A 22,244-nucleotide genomic window follows, 5' to 3' on the forward strand; every position below is an offset into this window, starting at 1 on the left:
TTTTATTGAAATCGATACCTTTCTAATTATCGATTACTCTCGATTGGTACAATTGTAACTTTTGTACAGAAACACATTACCAACTTCGTGCAAAGAGTTTGTATTCAACGATCGAAAAGTTGCAGACAGGTAATTATTCAAGCATTTAAGAAAAGTATTTTTTGCATATATAATAATTTATTGTAACAGCTACTATTAATAAATGTAATTTATGATGCACAATTATTTTTATTCTGTTACCGTTATAGCAGATTTAAATCGTATAGTTTTTGTGTCGTCATTGTATTGTCTCATACTGTACTGTGAAATTGTTAAAAACATGTAATTTGTTATAATAATCATCAGATTATTTATTTTATCAATTAATTAATTAATTAATTAACAAAAATAGGAAGTTCTCTTACTTTTGTTTTGCTTGATAAAGTATAAATTATTGTATCGAATAAAAAAGAAGTCTTTTCTCCATTTATTACGTTTTATTTTTAATCTCCTAAAATAAAAATATAAAATACCATGACTTATTTATGTAATATTTTACAAATTAATATAACAAATTTAGTAAAAAATATAAAAAGTACAGATCTGAATTTTGTTTTTAATTATTTTAGTTATAATGTCAAAAGCACATAGTCCTACTGTTTTTAATGGAGAGGCTGACAATTTTTATGACCCAAATTTTACTTTGGACATTAACAAAAGGATGCGTGTACCAAAAAGTATTCGTGTGAGTGGCGACTACACAGAAGAAGAAATAGCTGATACTAATGGTTCTAGCTGGAATCAGATTGTTGCAGGAGATAAATTTGAAATGCATGTTCCAGACAGAATTTTAGTTGTTGGTAAATATATAATTTTCTGTTTATTGATAAATTTATATGTTAATTGTTATATAACCAAGTTAATAATTTTATTAAAAATATATTTTACAAAATCATTAATTATACATAAGTAAGGTAAAACTTGTTAATGCTAGATATAATTAAATAAATCTAGGACAAGAACAACATGTTGGAACTAGAGCACCACCAAGAGAAATTACATTAGAAAATGCTGTTTTACCACCTGAAGCAGGCATGGTTAGAGTGCAGGTAAATATTTAAGGTTATTAAATGAATTTAAATATATACTTTAGAGATTTATTCGTAAATATGATTTAATCAGTAAAGATTTTCTCATATTTTTTAAGGTTTAGCATTTTCCTATATTAGAATTCAATAATATCTACAATTTTCTTACTATATTCATAGACTCCACCAAGGATTTTGACACTGGATGACCATTATTTTCCGGCAGTTGATGAAGAAGAACCAAATTCATACCCAACAGAAACTAAGGATTCATTATCATCTAAATCACATGGACAATATTCTACAGAAACGCAAATAGTTAGGTATGCTAGGTAATAACTAATACTTTTCAATTCATATATATAAAATTATATATACAAAGTGAACCAATAACTGATCATATGAAAATATGAAAAAACTTGTATGTAGTATGAGGAGAGTCATAATGTATCAGTAGTATTTCTTTCTTTTTCTTCTTTCTTGATGGAATGTTTTTACATATTTTGAAGATACTTCTACTTTTTTCATACTATATAATTTCATTTTTAGTAAAGTAACAGATATCTCAATAATTTCAAGTATATATAATACAAGATCATTTGATATAAAAAGAAAGACTAGAATGACAAACTTTACATCATAAGAGGTGTCTCAAATATGTTTGCACTGACGTAACGTGGCAATCGCCGATTTCATAAAACTTTCGATTAGGTAACATTTGAAATAATCAACGTTATTGGTCCACTCTATAAATGTATTACTTTTTTCTTGAGAATATATAATTATTTTTCTAGAGAACAGACACCCGCATATAGTGCACTTAATGTTTCTCTTCCACCTAGTGAAGAGATACAACATTTACGTCGACAAGTAGGGAAATTAAATCGTCGAGTAATGGCAATCGAACTTGAGATGTTACAACGTCAACAAAGAGAAAAAATTTTATATGCGTTAACATTAACGTATTTAATTCTTAAAGCTTTTTCATGGTTGACCAGAAACTGAATTTATGTTAAGAAAATACAAAATATTTGTATCTTGTGTGAAAAAATGGAGCTCTTTATCCATATAAATACAAGACATTCTGGAAGAGTCTCCTTTGCTCCTAGAAGACATTTGTAACCAAAGACTCTTTATCTTGAATATGAAATTACAACATATTCAAAGTAAATGTATGTATCGTATATATTCAAAAGTAAGTTACTCCTGATACTTGCATGAAAGTACTATAATTAAACAATTAAACTTTTAAAGTACTATAATTAAATAATTAAACTATAAGAATCTTATAAAATTCAATGTTTGTTATATTTATATCATTCTTTTTTATTGTTTACTATGAATTGAAACTCTTTCTTACTTAATATATGTAAAAAAATTGAATATATACGATACTAATCTTTTTAAAGTAATTGAATTTGAATTTGAGTATGTTTGTAAAAAGTAATTTGCATGATCAAATAAGCAGAACATGATTTCTTTTGATCTATTAAAGAATCCATTTTACACGAATAATTGTAATTGTTTAAAAGTGATAAACTATAAACAAATATCAGGCTTAATTACAGTATATGACAGATAATTGTAAATTTGTAAAAGTATGGAAAATGATGTTATGAGATTCTAGGTATTGAAATTGAAATTTTGATTTCTATTTCCTCATTTACTGTAGTTTAATTATATATATAATTTAAAATATTATATTATAGCACAATACATTGATAAAATTATAATTAATTATTATGAATACTTAATTTAATTCTAGGTTCGACGTATTTTTTGTGGCCATGATATTCACACCATTGTACATTTATAACATACATAACATATTATTAGTGAAAAATAAATAAATAATAAACTTGTAATAATTTTTTTTTATTAATACACGTGCTACAAATTTATTGCAACTATCATAGTTTACATCTTTAAAGATTTTTTATATGCTGTAATATAAACCTTGGCTTTTAAGATATTGTTAAATTCATAGCAAATTTAGCATCTGAAATTTTTAAATTTAAAGTTTGCAATCGATTTCTTTTTATTTACATCAACAAAAAAAAGTTTCTTAAAGTATCTATTTTCAATTTATCCATCAAATGAGAAACTAATGCATATTTTCAGTAGATATCTATCAATATGTGATATTAAATGAATGTATCAAAATGCATAAATAAAATGATAATAATATTATATTATTTCTTGCATTATTTATTTAGTATTCATTACAAAATGTCAGTAACTATATTGTATTATCGTATAACAAATTACAATTACACAACAAATTAATGTTTTAAATAATTAAATTGTTATTATCATTATTACTACCATATCACAATTGAAATTTTAACCTTATATACAAAATGTTATTTCTATATTCAGATATCAATTACTAAATATAATTTCAATCAAATTTGTTAATGAATTAAAACAAAAAGATTTAAAAATTGATTGATATTTTCATAAATATGTTACGGTAGTTCTTTCTGGCATTATATATAATTGAAAACATTATACACTTCTAAATTCATATTATAAAAAATCAATGTTTTATTATATTTTATTGTGTACTAAAAAATAAAAATTAGACATTATTTTAACATTATTTATTCTTACTTAATAATGCTTAATAAAATGTTTTCGATATTATATTAATGCATTATATATAATATAATTATTATAGGAAAAAATTACTAAATTGTTTGTATATACTTTATATTAGATTTTCATAGTCATAGAAACAATAAATGAAATTTTTATCCAAAATTTATACATGAAATTTTTCCTATATGGTGTGTACAAATATTATATCGCATCATATCATATATTGTGTAAATTAATTCTGTATTACACAATGTTTACGAACTAAATTCATCAAAACACGACCATACTCAACATTGAGTCCCTAGTTTCTAGCTCTAATCATCAGTAGAAAACTAGTAAATACGAAGACAAAAAGGAAATTTTCATACTGTGCAATAATATTAATATATCTGTAGGGTACATATAAAAATAATAGGAACAACATATTTTTTAATTTAATCTATCTAATCCAATCATATCGGACTATAGGATAACACACGTTCGACGGAATAATCGTATAGGGATCTTATTGTTGCGAATGTTAGACAATCTGTTAATACATACGAGAGGTCAGTGTACGTCACGTAGTTATTATTCAGAGTTGAGGATTTTGTGGAAATTTATCTGTCTGGAAGTGTAACGAAAAAAGATTCCTGAGACTCTCTCGCGGCAAGACATTACGGGAAAATAACGCGGAGGTCTCAGGTTCAGCGAATTTCATAGTTTGAAGACTTCCCGTAAGAAAGAAGTGTCCGCGGTACATCGAGTGCTATAACGCTGGTCGCATGTAATTGTGGTATTGCGTTTGAAAAACTTTATTTTATTAAAGGCACAGCCGTCTATTTGGCGTCTGTGAAGAGAGGACAAGAGTGTGTGATAGGTTATGTCAACTGGATTGGCAGGTGCTGTTTCAAATCAGGTCAGTGTGTTGACTTGCTACCACACCGCTATACTGCAGATACCTTTCACTGAAGACAGCCATTCTAAATTTTGTATATTTTTCCATGCAACGGAATGCAGCGGATGAAAGGACAAACTAACAGTCAAGGTGAGACTTTGTATTCTCCTACGATTTTTTCTTTTTTTCATTATATCTTTTGCCGATGTGTAATTCTAAAAACAGATGAACTGTTCATTATAAAAATTACTGCATGCGTGCATAGATTTTTGTACTCCAAATAGTATAATTTACTCCGAGTTTGTGTCTATTGTGTGCAATTTTATCAATGCCTGTCGGTGTCACGGTAAGTTAATGCACGCAATTTTTTTTTAACTGATACGAAGTGTTGTTATCTATATTTTTAGCCGATCTTTATATAGGTATATATACATAGTGCATTAACCTATCTGTATGCTTTAGTATATATCGGATATGTTAGGTTATCAATAGCATTATTTCATGGTATTTTTTTTTAATGAATTCAGAATCGTGTTCGCTTATATATATATGTGTGTGTGTGTGTATATACATATATGTTACTGATAATTTGAAATATTCATAAAAATCTTAAAAAATAATGCATTCATATATCGGCTACGTCATACAGTAAAATTATTAAAAATATTACATAATTTAGTAAAAGAACCAAAATCATTTATTTATATCGATTTGTTAATATTATAAAATATCTTATACGAGATATAATTATTAAACCAGAGTAACCTACTATTTTGTATATTATAATTAATATTTCACTGTATTCAAAATTCAATTTCTATACAAAATCTTGTAACAGGGTGTCATTTTTAATTATTCATTATTGAAATTATGTTTTTTTACTAGAAGATAAAATAAAGCCTTTTTTATGTGTTTTGTAACACATTTAGTTTTTACCAATTTTAATATGTTGAAATTTTCAATATAGAATTGTTTATAGCAATTACTTGGAAAATTTCTCTAAATTAAGAAATTAAAGAAATTTTGCTAAAAGACAATTTCTTAATTTTTAATAGCAATGTGTAGTTATTGTACCATATATTCTATATAGTTTTAAATTCTGAATCATAAGAATATTTTGTTGATACTATTTAATTATTAAATAGAAATATTTTTAACAATATACTGGGATATTCGATTTCATTTAAGAATTATTATTTGAACTAAGTTGTTAAAGAATTCATTTAGACTATTTCATCAAGGAAAGTTCATTTTATATATTAATGAAATGAAATTTCATCCTAATAGTGAGCAATGGTCCTAAAGAACACCAGCAGCAACCACAGACAGAACATGCTGGTGGAGAAGATACTGGATTTGATTCATGGAGAGGAGGCAATAGTACACATCATTCTAGTTATCCAATTGGAACTGGTGATCCATATAGCCCTTACTATGCAGGTACTTCATTCCCTTATCAAACATTTGGTGCTGGGGATGGTACTTGGTCAAATGGAACAGACCCTGTTGCGTTTCTTTCTGGCTATGGAGGTCAAATAGGTCACGATGCATATGGCATGGATGGAATGTTTTCTGCTAGTGCAGGAGGTGGTTTTAGTACATTTGGTCAGCCTGCTTTTAATTATTTTCATGGAAATGGTGATTTTAGTGCTTGGGGCACTCCAAGAAAAACACGCTATGAGGATTATTACCAGGCTCCACGTGGAAATGAAAATTATCCAACACCTAGTAACACAGAAATTAAGACTATTGAACAAAGTGTGCAAGGCTTATCATTAGGAAGTGGAGAAGTTCCACGTCAAGAACAAACTTCATCTAATCAATCAATAAAACCAGAAGCAAAAGAACCTAGAAAGATAACATGGGCCAGTGTTGCAAGTCAACCTGCAAAGCCTGTTCCTCCACTTTCATCTTCTCAAGGAATGAAGAAAAAGGCTGGAATGCCACCACCACCTATTGTGCCAGGGAAGCACAATATGGACATTGGAACATGGGGTGAAGGTAAATCTTCCGCACCTCCTCCAACAGCACCACCGCCACCACAAGTACAGCCTCCTGTTCCACCACCTCCGCCACTGGCTCAGAGACAGAGACCTCCTCCTCCTCCACCATGTTGGAATAGACAACCTGCAACACCTCCATCACCTCCACAATCGCAGATTCATATGCCCCCACAACAACAGCACCAACACCAACAGCAACAGCAGCAACAACAGCAGCAGCAACAACAACAGCAGCAGCAGCAGCAGCAGCAACAACTGCAGCCACAACAGCAGCAAATTACACAATCACAGTCGCATCCTGTCTTAGATAAGCTGAAAGTGAAGAATGATTATAATCCTGTAGAATTTGATGAAACTGCTCCTGGAGCTAGGTTTTTTGTAATCAAATCTTACTCTGAGGATGATATTCATAGATCCATTAAATATGAGATTTGGTGCAGTACTGAGCATGGTAATAAAAGATTGGATCAAGCATATAAAGAAGCCAGTTGTGAAGGTGCGCCTTTATATTTGTTCTTTTCTGTCAATGGATCTGGTCACTTTTGTGGTATGGCACAAATGGTGTCACCTGTTGATTATAAGAGCAATAGCTCTGTATGGTCTCAAGATAAATGGAAAGGCCAATTTCGTGTACGTTGGATTTATGTTAAAGATGTTCCTAATGTGCAACTTCGTCACATTAGACTAGAAAACAATGAAAATAAACCAGTGACTAATTCAAGGGATGCACAGGAAGTCCCTCATGCAAAAGGCATAACAGTGCTGCGTATATTACATACTTATCGACATTCAACTAGCATTTTTGATGACTTTGGACATTATGAACGTAAACAAGCAGAAGAAGATCAACGTAAGGCTCCATCAAATGCTATACAACATCATCATTCTTCCAATCATAGAAATAGAGGACATTCAGATTTATCAAGGGATCATCATCCTCATCAATCGCATTTACATCATCAACGCAAAGTAAGTAACAGCATTATGATATTATAAATGTAATGAAATTCAAAATTAATTATATGGTAATACTTTTTTAAATAATGTATCTCTTTGTATAGGATCGGGATGGTGGTCGTGGTAGAGGCAGAGGAGGTTCACGCCAGTAGCAATGGATACGACAAGAATATAATACTGTTCATAATAGTAATCATCGTAAAGAAAGCATGCTACGACTAATTATCGTCTTACTACTTACCTTTGCTTTCTTGGATACACAAAAGGCTTCTAATTCCTGTGAAAACTTGTCATCATTGAGACTATTTCCTTCTGTTAAATAATCAACTTGTATGATAATTAGCGTCACGACGGCATCATAAATATTATCTGATCATAACTACCATGAAGAAGAACATAATTCAATTTCAAGGGATATTGGGTAACCTTGCTGACAGTTATAAGCATATAGTGTGGTGTTGCGTGCTATTCATCGAAAGGTGTTTCTTAAACGTACAAATTAAATATGAGAGAAAAATGAAATATGGAACAGAAGAAAAAACTGTAATATATGGACTAACCCTTGTAAAATGCTTAAACTTTTGTTGATAATGAAAAAATCTATGCGAGAACAATATTGTAAGCAAGTGTCATTTAAATCAATTACCATTTTAAACTTTGATGGACATATAACCTGGTGCCTGTGGCTGAAAGGACTCACCTTTCTTTGTTATAAAGGTGCAAGGGCTTATTACAACGTTTTAAGTTTATGTGTAACAATTATGCTTGATCATTGGATAATAATAGAAATTATTGTCAACTGATTATTTTATGCATATTCTATATCTATTGCAAATTATATATATAATATATATATATTATTCTAATATATATTATATATTACATATATTCACTATATATATTATATATACATTAATTATATATAATATGTATAAATATATATATAAATATATATAATATAATTATATATGTGTATTATATATATATATTACCTCTTATTATATTATTATATCATTCATGGACTGCAAAAGTGAACTAAAACATATGAAAATAATATTATAGTTACTCTATAGTAACATATATGATAATGATTACTGTACTATTTTATGAAAATTTCATGAGATATCAGTTTTATTGTTAAAATTGACTGTTACTTTATTTTATTTTAATGTTTGATACACTTTCTGTCATGGTTTCATTATTTTATAAATTCCAGTTGTTTTTACTGAAATAGAAACCTTGTGTTTTTGTATATTGAAAAAAAGAAATATGTATACTTTTCATGCCCATTAAGAAAAAGGCTCCTTTAAAAATAATATCAGTAAATTTAAACAATTTTTCACAAATTATATGTAGAAAATTGAACACTAATATAACAAGAATTGCTTAACTAATGTGGATTTAGTAAAATATATAAAATAATAGATTCCATCTTATATTTGATTACATTTTGCTGGTAGTTATATATACACATTTACATATACATAGTTACATATAGTAATTAATTTGTAGAAAATTGTAAAAGAAGCAGTAAAATAAGGAAATTTGAGTTCTTTAAGTTTTATAAAAATACTTTTTCATTGCAAATTAATATCATTTTTTCATATGATCAAAGAATTAATCACAAAGTAGTGACATGAGATTTTGAGTTGATTAAAAAGTTTGTACAAAATTAATCAATGAATTAAACCACAGAGTAGTTTAATGCAGATTTTTTAATGAAGGTATGCATATTATCATAACTACTTTTGCATACTCAATTATAAACAACAAGAAAGGGAATCTGAATCATATACATTACAAATCTCTTTTCTTGTTTTTATATTGTAAATGATTAAAAAACAAACATTTTATTAAAGTAATATATCAATATTAAAAATTTGTAGCTAATGTTTTTGAATCACTTTAGCTTATTTATAGTTTACAAGTAGAATAAGTTGCTCAGAAAATGGACATGTAGTAATGTCCAATAACTAAAAACAACTGAATAAAAATTAAATCTATTAAAGTTCTGTATTTCAGTTGAACAGCACTAAAATATTTTGTTAGACTATTTACTAAGAAGTATTTTATGGGAAATTATTATTGAAAATAGTTGCTTTTTCAATCATTTTAGAGTTCTGCTTAAAAATGTTTGGATTCCAAAGTTTATCTAAACTTTATTTTATGGTTAATATAGCACATGCTAATGTATACAGACTGTGTATCTGTATATTATCATTGAATTATAATATGCAGACATGCAAATAGTATACTTGTAATGTACTACATTGTTTAGTATTTACATTGTATAATTGTACTTGATTAAATATTGATTTGAACTATGAATTTAATATTCAAATTGAACTATTACAAAATCATGTATGCAGGCAATGAATTTTTTATAAAATATGAATTTGATTTAGTTTTGATTGCAAGTTCTGTAATTAAAAAATGATAAAAGATTGAGTAGTAATTGCGTTCAACGTAATACATGTATAATACCGATGTTTTATGATCATGCGTTATCAAATATTAACTTACTTAAAGCAATTATTTAAATTAAGAAAACCATATTTTAAAGTGTGATAAATTAATGTATATTTGTAAATTTGTTGAAAATATTGTGTTGAACGTAATTATTGATCAGAAATAATATTTCTTTATCATCATTGAACCTGATCATCCCATTTTATTCACTTTTTTACTTTGTTTTCAGTAAATGTTCTTGGATCTTGATGAGATGATTGTTTATTATTTGTTATTAAATCTGGACAAAGTTCTTCTGGTGGTGGTGTGCGTGGTCGTAATTCACCATGTTCTCCTTCATATCGACATTTAGTTTGAATTTCAAAATCCTTTATACATTTTTTCATATTAATATCTCTTGCAACCGTCTCTCTAGACGGTTCAAGCGATTGCAATTTTGCTTCTTCATTATCTTGGATCTTTTCCGTTTCTGTCCCTATATCGGCGGAAAGTAAATTTTGCTTAACTAAATAATTACGAATACTATCTCGTACTTTTTGTGGAAACTTTTCAGGATTTGCCTCAATGTAACGATACACAAAGAGATCAGCGCCAGTTATTATGAAATAATGATTAAAAATATTAATTTTTGCGCCGACATAGAAATCTTGAGGGGTATAATATTCTGGATTATCTCTTCCAGTCTTTGGTTTTGCAACCAATGTTGCTTTTAAGAAACAACCTTCGCGACGTCCTGAATTACGTTTTTGAAGTTCTTGTACGAGTACAGTACCGTCACTTAAACTGTATTCTAAAATAAAGTCGCGACTTTTATCCTCCGGATGTACCATATCTATTTTCATAGAATAACGTAGTTTTTTAGGGAAATTAAGAAGTTGTCGAATGACATCTTTCTTAGGTGGTTCCGGTATAAATGATAGACAAGAAACGTAAGTATCTTCAGGTGTACCGAAGATTATATGTGGTGGAGGTTTATACTCTGGTGCAGCTATAACATCTTTTGTTGGAAAAGGAATTGCCTCCGGTTGTGTTATTCCTAACATATCTGAATAATATTTTCGTGTGAAGGAGTCACAATCATGCAAAAAAAATCGTCGATTGAATATAAAAACTGTACCACCTATCTGCAATTAAAAAGAAAAATACATAAATTACAATATATTAATACACACGTATATTTATAAATTATTTATAGACTAACTAAAAAGTCACTTGGTGTATAGTATTCAATGATCTCTGGATCGCCATATTCCATATACGCAGCAGGATAAGTTGATGGTAAATTTTTCCAATCCTTTGGCACTTTCATTCTTTTTAATAGCATTGGTACCGGATCTTTCCCGCTATTCGGTTTTTGTACTTCACGAACAGCGATCGTATCGTCCGTCAAGAAATACATAATCTGATAAATATCGTCATCCCAAGTTGCAGTAAACAATAATACCATTTTATCATATTCTAAAAATCGTCGTCTATCATCATCTGATATTTTTGTAATACAAGTTAATGTTTTCTGTTTGCTCAATCTTAGTTCTGTATAAGGATCTACAGGAGGTTCTTCCTTATCTCCAACATCTATACCTTGGCTATTTAAATACTCTCTAGTAAATAGATCGCAATCAATAATATGATAGACTACACCATAAATACCTGCAAACCCATAATAAAGCTAAATAAAAAATAAGAAACAATAATTAATATGTCAAAAGATTATAAAAGATAAATGCAGATGTATTTTTCTTTATTAAAGAAAATACAATCATAGCAGAAACATTTTTAAAACTTACATACGTCAATTCCAACATTAAAATCTTTCCAATGAAATGTGTCGCCATTTATATTTTTTATAATTTTATCACGTCTAACAAGCTTCCCTTGCTGAAAGCCGACATTATCAATTGCAGGCTCAATTACACATACAGTATCATCCTCCAAATGATATATTATATTAACATGACGTATACGAAAATGTTCATCTGGAGAATTAAAAACTCCTTGACGAAAAAACGCTTTAAAGCACAGGCATTTCTGCGCAAATAGCGCATAGTGTGGAATGAATTGTCGATATGCGTATTCCTTTACACGACCATATGTTAATGATGGATCATAACTAAATTTTAATTAATGTCATTACATCAAAAAGATTGAAAATTGATATAAAATTAAGAAAAGAACAAATCAGATTTTACAAGAATGAATTTTATATTTTTGCGTTTATTTATCACTTACTGTACAGAATCTTCTTCTTTTACATAAGCACTAGATGCAATATCTATTGGTCTTCCACCGATACCACTGTGTCTATCACGTACTACACGATAACCATTTAAAAAATGAAATTTTTGTAATAACCTATAGTCTTTGATCTTTAAAAGAGATATGTTCTCGCTTAATTTCATTGAATGTAATGATTGTAACAATTAAATCAAATAATTTTTCAAACTTACATTTGGATCTTGAAATGTATAGCCTGGTATAAGTGGTAGATTTTCCATCTTAAATTTTAAATTATTTAATAAAATATATTTTCAAGAAGCATCTCTACTGAATATCTATTGAACTTGTAGCTGTTAAAAAGATTGTTTAGATTGGTTTCCATAACAACGTTATTTTATATTGATTTAACAGTACTTTAATTTTATTACAGTTTTTTAATTTTAGTTATATTACTTATCATTTTAATTATAAAATTATATAATTGAATACATGATATATTTATAGATAAAGAATAACTAAATCAATTTATATTCGATCTTTATTTTTGCATAAATTATTGACAACAGTAGCATTGGATGGTTTTCACTAAAATGGATTAGTTGCCTTGGCATTAAAGTCACAAACTAATTATTTCCTTAAAGATAGCCATACATCCTGCAGACAAGCAGCCAGCCACTGGCACCGTAATTAACCATGCAAATGCAATATTACGAAATAACTTCCATGAAACTCCCTCACCACCTCGCGAAGCCCATCCCACACAGACAACAGATCCCACTTTACAATGAGTTGTTGACACAGGTAAACCAGCCTTACTTGCCAACAAAACTGTTACTGCTGCTCCTACCTATAATTTATATTTAATAATATGTATTTATGTAATAAATGTTACAATAAACATTATTTTTTTCTTAGGTATTATAATTTTTCATTTCTAAAATGTGTATACCTCTATAGTAAATCCAGTAGTTGGTGTAATCCGTGCTAAATCTTGTCCTAAAGTTTGTATTACTCTACGTCCCCATACCCAAAGACCAGTTGATATTCCTAAACCACCATAAAGTAATATAAGCAGTGGGGTTTCTGCTTCTTGCTTAGCTGATCCCTCTGCATACACAGCCCAGAGTGCAATAAGTGGACCAATTGCATTACTGACATCATTACCACCATGAGCAAAACTGCCAAATGCTGCAGTTAATACTTGCAAAAAAGCAAAGAGTTGAGATACTTCTGGTGGTTCTTCGTTTTTTCTTTCAATTTCAGTTTGAGTTCCTTCAATCTCTGATCCTGCTACCATTAAGAGAGGGCTGGCACTGCTATTGCCACGTAATTTTGGCGCTGCTTCTTTTGCATTACCATTACTATTACTACTACTTGGAGCTTCAGAAATAACAGATAATGCTGTTGTTTCTTTTTTATCACAGGTACCAAACTTAGTTGTTGTTTTTTTGTTGCTACTTAATGAAAGTAATATCCTTTTCCTTTGCCATGGTACAACAAATAAATAAACAATTGCAGCTGAAAATAAGCCACAACCTAATGCAGCAAGTACACTACCCCACCATGGCACTCGATCTAACATCAAAACTAAAACAGACATTAACGAAATGACATCAATTTTCGCTGAAATAAAACAAGATTAATCATTGCAACACAAATACAATATTTATTTACGTTTAGGTCCATCATGTGCAACTGATATAACATTAATAGCAATAGTAAGTCCATATGCTAATGGGAGAATATAAAGACCTTGTTCTAAAGGCTTACTAGATTGAAGTACTGATTTTCTTAGAACCCAAAATATAGCACCTGATACAATTCCGCTAAGTACAGGGCTTGCAAACCAAGATGCTGCTATGTTTGCAAGAGCTACCCACTTGACCTATAAATATGCTTATTACATCCTGAAATATTATTCATTTATTTTTAAACTAATATAATAATTTTACTAACCCCTGCAGTACCTTTACACACAAGTGAGAAACCAACTGTAGCACCAACAATGGAATGTGTTCCAGAAATAGGTAATCGCAATGCTGTTGCTAGTATTAACCAGATACCAGATCCAGCTAAACTAGATAATGCTCCTACCATTAATTCTTTTTCATGGCCTTCGTATAATGTCACATTTAGTATACCCTTCCTCATAGTATCAGAAACCTAAAGTAAGCATTAATTAATATATTTTAAACAAAATAGTGTAAGATAAAGTTTGTAAAATATATAAATATTGAAAATACTTTATAGCCAATGAGTACAGCTCCAGCAATTTCAAAGATTGTTGCCAAAATGCAAGCTTGGAATATTGTAAGTACTCCTGCACCAACACTTGTTCCAAAACTATTTGCAACATCATTAGCTCCGATTCCAAATGCCAAAATAAAGGCCACTATGAATCCAACCACTACTATCCATATCAAATTCTCATCGTATGGTATGCTCATTTTTAATTACTTTAATGACTATTTCCCTTGAGCTATTGATATATAGATATTTTTACTTCTATACATTTGTCAGTAGATCATCGTGTTAGAATGTTCTCCTGTCATATTATTTGTAGATAATACATTGTTGAATAAGAAAACATGGATCAAGGAAGAGCTTCCAGTTTTATCTGTTATGCATTTACACATAAATACTTATAGTTCAGAATATATTTCTCCATTTATATTTAAATTCCTATACATGTGTAGATGTATATACATACATATATATATGTATATATGTATGTATGTATATATATATATATATTTAATAACTTTATTTTGCTTCTAAAACAATCAATTTTATAACTTTGTACACATAGCAGAGGTAGTATTTTGGCGCAGCACCTGATATATATAGCATTGTTTTTTCTTCATACAACAATGTATAATTAGAATGCTTCTAACAGCATCAAAAGAGTTATTGTGTAAACTCCTTAAATTTTTTACTTTGTATTAAATATAAAATATTGTGATCAATTTTATGGGGATTCATTATCAGCGTTTTCCTTCCTTGAAAACACACTGATCGCTGTTCATCCGGCATCTGCAATTAACCGAAATATACATATTTGACATAATATTCATATACGTCTTAAATTTCATACATTAACATATAAAAGTTCTTAAAAGCAATGTAACTAATTTATTTTATTACCTTTGTTCACACATTATAATTGTCCTAAAATGAATTTTAAACAACGAGGTACTTCACATCCACAAAGCAAATTCAATTATTGTAGTAAAACGTTTTGTCAATTTTCTCACGCTCGACTTTGAAGGGGTGGCGTTACTCTTTCACTTTTCATATAACAGCACTTGATATCTCGATTAGAATTCACAATCCTAATAGAACTGACTTAAACAGATATTATTGTTTCTCTCCATGCGTGTACAATGGAAAATGTAAAAACTTATTATCTCGTTACAAAAAGGGTATGTGTACGAAATGCAACGAAAATTCGAAGACTACGCACTACTTTTACGAACACTAGTTACGAACACTATTAAATTCATAAAAGAAAATGAGAGTTAATAATTGGAATAAGCGGAATTTTCGATCGTGCGTTATATTAAATTCGTATATAACAATTTTCTAAGTTGTGATTTCCAATTACCATTCTTTGTATCATCCCTTATATGATGTTCCGTGTGATTTTCACTTTAAAGCTTTCCTTTTAAGAATTGTGTAAAAGATATGCATCGTATGTATTGAAAACAGAAAAAAATTACATGAAAATTTGCTAAGAAAAAAAAAGAAAAAACGGAAATAGATTTTTTTACTCACAAAACTTAAATTATTTTGTATAAATCTTTGGTAATTGGGGATGCCGCTCAGATCCGCGTGGGGGTGAAATATTGATCCGCCATTTGCCCGCGAAACTCTTATAAGTATAATGCGAAAATTATTTACTGCATCGCAATTCTGTCGTCTTTTATATATAAATCGATAAAAAAAAATGATTCTATTCTCACATTTACAAGCCCGTGAAGGCTTCTCTTTAATGTCATCGCGCTCATTAACAATGTATGTATTACGCACTAACTATGCGGCATAGATTCGTGGGGGAATGATGAATAAGTCATTGCATAAAGGGCGTTAAATGAGTTCCAATTAATGCGGACATAACTAGTAATAATCACTTCCTCTTAAAGATATCATTAAACAAAATAGTCATCCACCTAAATCTTCATTAATTTTAAACGTTAATCCTGATATATTAATTTCTTTTAACTGCTAATATTTCAATGACTTCCATTATCCTAATATTTCAAATTACTAATTTTACACTTGTTTTAGTTGACTAATTTTTAATTTAGTAACTAATTTTACATTTGTACGATATGAAAATATAAATGAAAAATAATTAAAGAAAAATGTTTTAAATGAATTATATATACAGAATAATTTATTTACTTTAATATTTAACAATGAAACATATATAACATATAAAAAAATACTATCAATTATGTAACATTTCTCACATGGTAATAACTATATTTGAAACAATAGAATTTAAGTGCCTAAAGATAGTTTATTTAATATCTGTATGTTATATACACAAACCAATATCTTGAAATTACAATCTAAGTGTAAGATGAATATATTTATTACTACATTATTATAATTTACTCTGCATCCCATTTTGCTCTCTCTGCTCGTTCTCTTTTTACTTCCTCTACATAGGGTGTAAGGTATTCTACATCCTATTTCGTAACAAATAAAATAATTAATTGTTCCAAATACAAAATAATCACAAAAATATTTAACATGTAAATAGATTCTTTGAATAATATTAAGTTACTATTAATATTAAGTTACCTCTTCCCATTTAGTCCATTGTTCTTTTGGTAAAATCTTATGTTGAACATCTAACTGTGTGGCTCTGATAATTCGGAAATTACGTTCTTCTACTAAATGAGGTGGTAGTCGCCGTAATGCTTCTAATACATCTTCATCCTCCCACAAAAGGTCATCTTTATATAAACCTAAATTTATATAAAATTAAACATTTAGAATGTACACTTTTATGTAAATTCTATTAAATTATTTAAAGTAGCATTACACATTTCATGTTATAAAGTAATAAAATATCTCATCTGAAAGATATATTCATATAATAATTATTACACGAATATATATAATACAAGTAATGTATACATAAAAATATAATACATGAATATTTCATACCATACTTATTAAATCCACTAGCATTATATGCCCACTTTTGTATGTTTGCTATAAAACACGACATACATATAGATATATAGTTATATAAGAGTATAACACTTTTCTAATATACAAAATTTTATAAATTATAAATTTACTCACGATCACAATTTACTTACGATATTTTTGTTTTATGTATCTAACCAGAGTAGCCATATTAGACCTTTTACGTACTTAAAGCAAAATTGCTCACACTTGCACTTTGCAACTGCTAACGTTCGTGCTTACTCTCACTACTAAAGTGTATAATGTATAGTTACTCAGCATCAATATCATCTCAATGAATTATCTTAAGTACTTTTAATTTAGTATACAAGTTGTCTTATGCTTGTGCAATTGTGTAAATTATCATATTTTAGGAAAATTATAATATAAATAAACGTATAGTTGTGAGCTGTATAAAATATCAATTTATTTATCATCATTCAGAGATACATATGTATTGAAAATAAAATGTAAAATTTGGTATATTTGGACGTTTTAAAAAACATTAAAAATTGATATTTTTGTATAAGAAATTTTATATGTATTATGACAATAATTTATTTCGTTTATAAAAGTAAGAAAATATATTTTATTTATGTGGTATAAGACAGATATGGGTACAATCGTATAAACAGGTCCAGACACTTGCTAGGGAAAACCGTTCGCTTTTTGAGTCGAACAAAATCAACATGAAGGACTAAGAAAAATATAATTCTGTGAGACAGACAGAGACCAGTAGAATGTCTATCTCTGTTTGAGATATTTATAGCATTTCTGTATGTTATGTACGGGTCACGCATGCGCAAAACAAGACCTTTTCTTAGTCTCCATCTTGATTTTTATGGATTCAAAAGAATTAATTGGGTTTATTAATATTTTCGGTATAGAAGTGTTCAGTCCTGTTTATATGACAATCGTCACGGTTGTATACAACAACTGTACTTTTGGTATAGGAGTGTCCTACGACACTCATCATAGTTATGATGATCATAGTTATGTACACGTTCATATGATCATAGTTATGTACACGTGACTTTTGCTAGGGGAAAGCATCTATCAAGTGAGGCCGAACAATTTAACATGGCGACGGTTTCAGAAATCGCATCGCGCATGTGTAACATATACATATACATAGGTATTGTAAACATATCGAGCGAAACGCTTTCTGAAACTGACGCCATATTAATTTTTTGGCTTCAGTCGGTGGATGCTTTCATCCATAGTACTATAAACCACTTATATAAATCATATAAATTATATAGTAAATTATATGATCTAACTGCCCGGGTTTAGGCTCACGGTCATACAAACATAAACGATTTATATGACTGCTGTCCCTAGACTATCCCAGACTTGTCTTTGATCGTACTAGGTACATTTGAAAACAACCTAGAATTGAATATAGATGGCAGTACAATTCGCGAGAGGGACTACTTTTACCAGCGTGCAAATGCGTTGGATGGTTACTATATAATCGTGAACGGAACTACTTCCAGCGCCTCTTCCTCATAAAGAGTAGAGTTGTGTTCACGTGTGGTTGTGTCTCCTTTTTCTACAAAATAGGTCACACAACCCACCTCCATTCGTGAAATAACTCTTCTATAAAAAAAAAAAACCAAAAAAAATATAAAAATTACAAAAATATACACAAAAAAATCGAAAAACCGTAGCTGAAAACCGCGAAACGTAAGTAAAGTGTGGAAAAAAATAGTAATCAATTGCGTTACGAAGAACAACGTGGTCGGAAGAGCGCAAGCCATATTGAAGGAACGAGAGATACCAAAAATCAGAGAAATTTTTCGACTTAAGCAGCTGCACGACGAGGGAATAATATTATTATGAATCCGGGAGCTCCAAATTACCCTATGGCCTCACTTTACGTGGGTGACTTGCATAGTGATATCACCGAGGCGATGCTTTTCGAGAAGTTTTCATCGGCTGGGCCCGTACTCTCGATACGCGTCTGTCGTGATATGATTACTCGACGCTCGCTTGGTTATGCTTATGTTAACTTCCAGCAGCCTGCTGATGGTGAGTATGATCATATTTATTTATTTCAATATTTTTTTTTACTCGGATATCCTACATTTTTTCAAGATACATCATTCTTTATTACATCATTTGTCCGTGCTTGACACGTGTTTCGAATCATACGATACCACCATATTGAAACCTACTTCGAACAAAGTAGTAGCAGTTGATTGGATTGAGTCATGCCTTATTTTTTCTAATACTTTTTTTTCGTTTTGGGGAAAGGTTTTGGGATATTGGATATTTTGATACAAATCTGCTAGTTCTAACAATAATAGGTTTTAATATGTGACATTTGTTATGTATATATCTACAATCGTAATTTAAATAAAAATTAAAATGATAACATAATGATTCAATTTGTACCTTAATTTATTAATATGTTTGCATTATTGGGATACTTTATGAATTGTTTGTATATGTAATATGTAGATCGTTTGTAATTTTTTACGAAATGATTGGACATTTTAAATTTTTAGTTCACAATTATATAATTAAAAAAAAAAACAACAATTTGGTCATTATTACGGAATTTAATGTAGATTTTTAATAATAATAGCAAATAAATAAGTTTTTGCTCATTTTAGCGGAGCGTGCTCTTGATACCATGAACTTTGACATGATAAAGGGGCGGCCAATTCGTATCATGTGGTCTCAACGTGATCCTTCTCTTCGAAAATCTGGTGTTGGAAATGTCTTTATTAAAAATTTAGATAAAAACATAGACAATAAAGCAATGTATGATACGTTCTCTGCTTTTGGTAATATACTTAGTTGCAAAGTAGCTCAAGATGAATCTGGCGTTTCTAAAGGTTATGGTTTTGTGCATTTTGAAACTGAGGAAGCAGCAAATAAATCCATTGATAGAGTTAATGGCATGTTGCTTAATGGAAAAAAGGTAATATTTTTCTTATTATTATTCTTTACTTATTTAATCCTTTTTACAATAATCTTCATAGTATCTTTTTAATGTGCAGGTATATGTTGGTAAATTTATACCCCGTAAAGAACGCGAAAAGGAATTAGGAGAGAAAGCTAAGCTTTTCACCAACGTTTATGTAAAAAATTTTGGGGAAGATATGACAGACGACAAACTTAAAGAAATGTTTGAAAAATATGGGACCATCACCAGTCATAAAGTAATGATTAAAGATGACGGAAAATCTCGAGGTTTCGGTTTTGTTGCTTTTGAGGATCCTGACGCAGCTGAACAAGCTGTACTTGAATTAAATGGAAAAGAGGTCGCTGAAGGAAAGTGTATGTACGTCGGACGGGCGCAAAAGAAGGCAGAGCGTCAGCAAGAACTTAAGAGGAAGTTTGAGCAATTGAAATTAGAACGTTTAAATCGTTATCAAGGTGTAAATCTATACGTAAAGAATTTGGACGATAGTATAGATGACGAGCGGTTGCGCAAAGAATTTGCACCATTTGGAACAATTACCTCTGCTAAAGTTATGATGGAAGAAGGACGCAGTAAAGGCTTTGGATTTGTCTGTTTTTCTGCTCCTGAAGAAGCTACGAAAGCTGTAACAGAGATGAACGGTCGCATAATAGTTACTAAACCCTTATATGTTGCTCTGGCTCAGCGTAAAGAAGATCGTAAAGCACATCTTGCTTCTCAATACATGCAACGTTTGGCAAATATGCGTATGCAGCAAATGGGTCAAATTTTCCAGCCTGGTGGTGCCGGAAATTATTTCGTTCCCACTATTCCACAGCCGCAAAGATTCTATGGACCTGCACAGATGGCCCAAATTCGTACAACTCCTCGTTGGCCAGCGCAACCTAATCAAGTACGACCCAATGCACAAACTGGAAGTTCAGGTTTCGCTACGATGCAAGGTCCATTTAGGGCTGCACCGCGTGCTCCTACTGCACAACCTGGTGCTATGCGAAGTACTTTGTCTGCTCGACCTATCACAGGTAATGAAGGTTAAATTTTTATAAAATTTATTTTCAAAATTTCAATTGTAAAAACTTCAACTTATTTTATTTGTTCTTTTAGGTCAACAAACGGTTGGTGGTGCAAATATGCAAAGTCGTTCCATGGCTGGTCCAGCAGTGGGAGTTTCAGCTCAAAGCCGTCCGTCAAATTACAAATACACTTCAAACATGCGTAATCCCCCACAAGCAATGGCAATTCCTACTCCTACTCCTGTTCAGCAAGCTGTTCATATTCAAGGCCAAGAACCACTAACTGCCTCAATGTTGGCAGCTGCTCCACCGCAAGAGCAGAAACAAATGTTGGGAGAGCGTCTCTTCCCATTGATTCAATGTATGTATCCGCAACTTACTGGAAAGATCACTGGAATGTTGTTGGAGATCGACAACTCAGAGCTCCTGCACATGTTGGAGCATAATGAATCGCTGAAAGCCAAGGTTGAAGAGGCCGTAGCTGTATTGCAAGCTCATCAGGCCAAACAGGCTGTGGCTTCTAAAAAAGAGTAAACATCTTAATTAAGGTATTATTTTATTCTTCTTTAATCGTTCGTAACAATGTTCAGTTTTTCTTACTCATTCTGCGATTATCCTTGGTTTAATCAAATTTTTTCTGAAGCTTTATGGTGGCTTAAGGATTATTACATGCAAGAATGACAGGAACAAATTGTTATTCAAAACTAATAATTGGTCATGAAAGGGTTTTTCATCAAGTTTTATGATAATAAATTTTCCTTTAAAAGTATCAAATGAGTTCATTCTTTCCCTGATCCTTATTTTGATTTAAATGTTTTTTTTTAATTATTATTAAGATATTTATATTCTTACTTTCATATAACACATGTAATGAAAGTATAGAAAATAAATTATTTGAAGAGTTTG

General features: G+C 30.0%; 6 protein-coding genes across 15 annotated transcripts; 3 read left to right on the plus strand and 3 right to left on the minus strand.

Moving 5' to 3' along the window:
* The first annotated feature begins 2 nt into the window (after positions 1 to 2).
* Positions 3 to 2,932, plus strand: LOC100651689 (transport and Golgi organization protein 11). 4 transcript variants are annotated; one of them, XM_012312740.3, is made up of 5 exons: positions 3 to 129; positions 609 to 839; positions 994 to 1,088; positions 1,248 to 1,399; positions 1,862 to 2,932. In XM_012312740.3, exons 2-5 carry the CDS (start codon positions 614 to 616, stop codon positions 2,070 to 2,072), a joined length of 684 nt encoding a protein of 227 aa, XP_012168130.1. In that variant the 5' UTR covers positions 3 to 129; positions 609 to 613; the 3' UTR covers positions 2,073 to 2,932. The 4 variants fall into 4 exon arrangements, with proteins under 4 accessions (XP_012168130.1, XP_048265543.1, XP_048265541.1 ...); XM_048409586.1 differs by lacking the exon at positions 3 to 129 and adding an exon at positions 301 to 321; XM_048409584.1 differs by lacking the exon at positions 3 to 129 and adding an exon at positions 499 to 526.
* Positions 2,933 to 4,193: 1,261 nt separating this feature from the next.
* LOC100651571 (YTH domain-containing family protein 3) lies at positions 4,194 to 8,311 on the plus strand. The gene is made up of 4 exons (XM_003398349.4): positions 4,194 to 4,566; positions 4,668 to 4,695; positions 5,833 to 7,517; positions 7,610 to 8,311. Exons 1-4 carry the CDS (start codon positions 4,531 to 4,533, stop codon positions 7,655 to 7,657), a joined length of 1,797 nt encoding a protein of 598 aa, XP_003398397.1. The 5' UTR covers positions 4,194 to 4,530; the 3' UTR covers positions 7,658 to 8,311.
* Positions 8,312 to 8,896: 585 nt separating this feature from the next.
* Positions 8,897 to 12,555, minus strand: LOC105666151 (EF-hand domain-containing protein 1). The gene is made up of 4 exons (XM_048409588.1): positions 12,204 to 12,555; positions 11,762 to 12,084; positions 11,176 to 11,624; positions 8,897 to 11,098 (listed from the first exon to the last, which is right to left on the minus strand). The coding sequence occupies exons 1-4, from the start codon at positions 12,371 to 12,373 to the stop codon at positions 10,181 to 10,183; spliced, it is 1,860 nt and encodes a 619-aa protein (XP_048265545.1). The 5' UTR covers positions 12,374 to 12,555; the 3' UTR covers positions 8,897 to 10,180.
* Positions 12,556 to 12,711: 156 nt separating this feature from the next.
* Positions 12,712 to 16,192, minus strand: LOC100651335 (sodium-dependent phosphate transporter 2). Of its 7 annotated transcripts, none has more exons than XM_048409592.1 (8): positions 15,966 to 16,192; positions 15,796 to 15,847; positions 15,336 to 15,532; positions 14,435 to 15,224; positions 14,148 to 14,354; positions 13,866 to 14,076; positions 13,141 to 13,778; positions 12,712 to 13,038 (listed from the first exon to the last, which is right to left on the minus strand). In XM_048409592.1, exons 4-8 carry the CDS (start codon positions 14,636 to 14,638, stop codon positions 12,808 to 12,810), a joined length of 1,491 nt encoding a protein of 496 aa, XP_048265549.1. In that variant the 5' UTR covers positions 14,639 to 15,224; positions 15,336 to 15,532; positions 15,796 to 15,847; positions 15,966 to 16,192; the 3' UTR covers positions 12,712 to 12,807. The 7 variants fall into 7 exon arrangements, with proteins under 7 accessions (XP_048265549.1, XP_048265548.1, XP_048265547.1 ...); XM_048409591.1 differs by having other exon boundaries at positions 15,336 to 15,536; XM_048409590.1 differs by having other exon boundaries at positions 15,796 to 15,852.
* A 501-nt stretch (positions 16,193 to 16,693) lies between these two features.
* Positions 16,694 to 17,970, minus strand: LOC100651452 (cytochrome b-c1 complex subunit 7). The gene is made up of 4 exons (XM_003398348.3): positions 17,528 to 17,970; positions 17,370 to 17,417; positions 17,001 to 17,167; positions 16,694 to 16,885 (listed from the first exon to the last, which is right to left on the minus strand). Exons 1-4 carry the CDS (start codon positions 17,562 to 17,564, stop codon positions 16,808 to 16,810), a joined length of 330 nt encoding a protein of 109 aa, XP_003398396.1. The 5' UTR covers positions 17,565 to 17,970; the 3' UTR covers positions 16,694 to 16,807.
* Positions 17,971 to 18,878: 908 nt separating this feature from the next.
* LOC100650967 (polyadenylate-binding protein 1) lies at positions 18,879 to 22,107 on the plus strand. Its single transcript, XM_003398343.4, has 4 exons — positions 18,879 to 19,424; positions 20,012 to 20,322; positions 20,402 to 21,347; positions 21,430 to 22,107. The coding sequence occupies exons 1-4, from the start codon at positions 19,232 to 19,234 to the stop codon at positions 21,870 to 21,872; spliced, it is 1,893 nt and encodes a 630-aa protein (XP_003398391.1). The 5' UTR covers positions 18,879 to 19,231; the 3' UTR covers positions 21,873 to 22,107.
* The last annotated feature ends 137 nt before the right edge of the window (positions 22,108 to 22,244 follow it).

The sequence above is a fragment of the Bombus terrestris genome, chromosome 10, assembly GCF_910591885.1.
Source record: "Bombus terrestris chromosome 10, iyBomTerr1.2, whole genome shotgun sequence".
Classification (NCBI taxonomy): Eukaryota; Metazoa; Arthropoda; class Insecta; order Hymenoptera; family Apidae; genus Bombus; species Bombus terrestris.

Excerpts from the sequence above, each read along its gene's own strand:
- LOC100650967 (XM_003398343.4), top strand. The coding sequence starts at position 19,232 with ATGAATCCGGGAGCTCCAAATTACCCTATGGCCTCACTTTACGTGGGT. Across the intron at positions 20,323-20,401 it reads TGTTGCTTAATGGAAAAAAG|GTATATGTTGGTAAATTTAT; the intron begins GTAATATTTTTC and ends TTTAATGTGCAG. Across the intron at positions 21,348-21,429 it reads GTCTGCTCGACCTATCACAG|GTCAACAAACGGTTGGTGGT; the intron begins GTAATGAAGGTT and ends TTGTTCTTTTAG.
- LOC100651689 (XM_048409584.1), top strand. Across the intron at positions 840-993 it reads AGACAGAATTTTAGTTGTTG|GACAAGAACAACATGTTGGA; the intron begins GTAAATATATAA and ends AAATAAATCTAG. Across the intron at positions 1,089-1,247 it reads CAGGCATGGTTAGAGTGCAG|ACTCCACCAAGGATTTTGAC; the intron begins GTAAATATTTAA and ends CTATATTCATAG.
- LOC100651452 (XM_003398348.3), bottom strand. The coding sequence starts at position 17,564 with ATGGCTACTCTGGTTAGATACATAAAACAAAAATATC. Across the intron at positions 17,418-17,527 it reads ATACATAAAACAAAAATATC|CAAACATACAAAAGTGGGCA; the intron begins GTAAGTAAATTG and ends CGTGTTTTATAG. Across the intron at positions 17,168-17,369 it reads TAGTGGATTTAATAAGTATG|GTTTATATAAAGATGACCTT; the intron begins GTATGAAATATT and ends ATATAAATTTAG.
- LOC100651571 (XM_003398349.4), top strand. The coding sequence starts at position 4,531 with ATGTCAACTGGATTGGCAGGTGCTGTTTCAAATCAG. Across the intron at positions 4,567-4,667 it reads CAGGTGCTGTTTCAAATCAG|CGGATGAAAGGACAAACTAA; the intron begins GTCAGTGTGTTG and ends AACGGAATGCAG. Across the intron at positions 4,696-5,832 it reads AGGACAAACTAACAGTCAAG|TGAGCAATGGTCCTAAAGAA; the intron begins GTGAGACTTTGT and ends TCATCCTAATAG.
- LOC105666151 (XM_048409588.1), bottom strand. The coding sequence starts at position 12,373 with ATGAAATTAAGCGAGAACATATCTCTTTTAAAGATCAAAGACTATAGG. Across the intron at positions 12,085-12,203 it reads AAAGAAGAAGATTCTGTACA|TTATGATCCATCATTAACAT; the intron begins GTAAGTGATAAA and ends ATTAAAATTTAG. Across the intron at positions 11,099-11,175 it reads ATACACCAAGTGACTTTTTA|ATAGGTGGTACAGTTTTTAT; the intron begins GTTAGTCTATAA and ends TTTTAATTGCAG.
- LOC100651335 (XM_048409594.1), bottom strand. The coding sequence starts at position 14,638 with ATGAGCATACCATACGATGAGAATTTGATATGGATAGTAGTGGTTGGA. Across the intron at positions 14,355-14,434 it reads CTGTACTCATTGGCTATAAA|GTTTCTGATACTATGAGGAA; the intron begins GTATTTTCAATA and ends TGCTTACTTTAG. Across the intron at positions 13,779-13,865 it reads TGCACATGATGGACCTAAAC|TTTTGATGTTAGATCGAGTG; the intron begins GTAAATAAATAT and ends TGTCTGTTTTAG.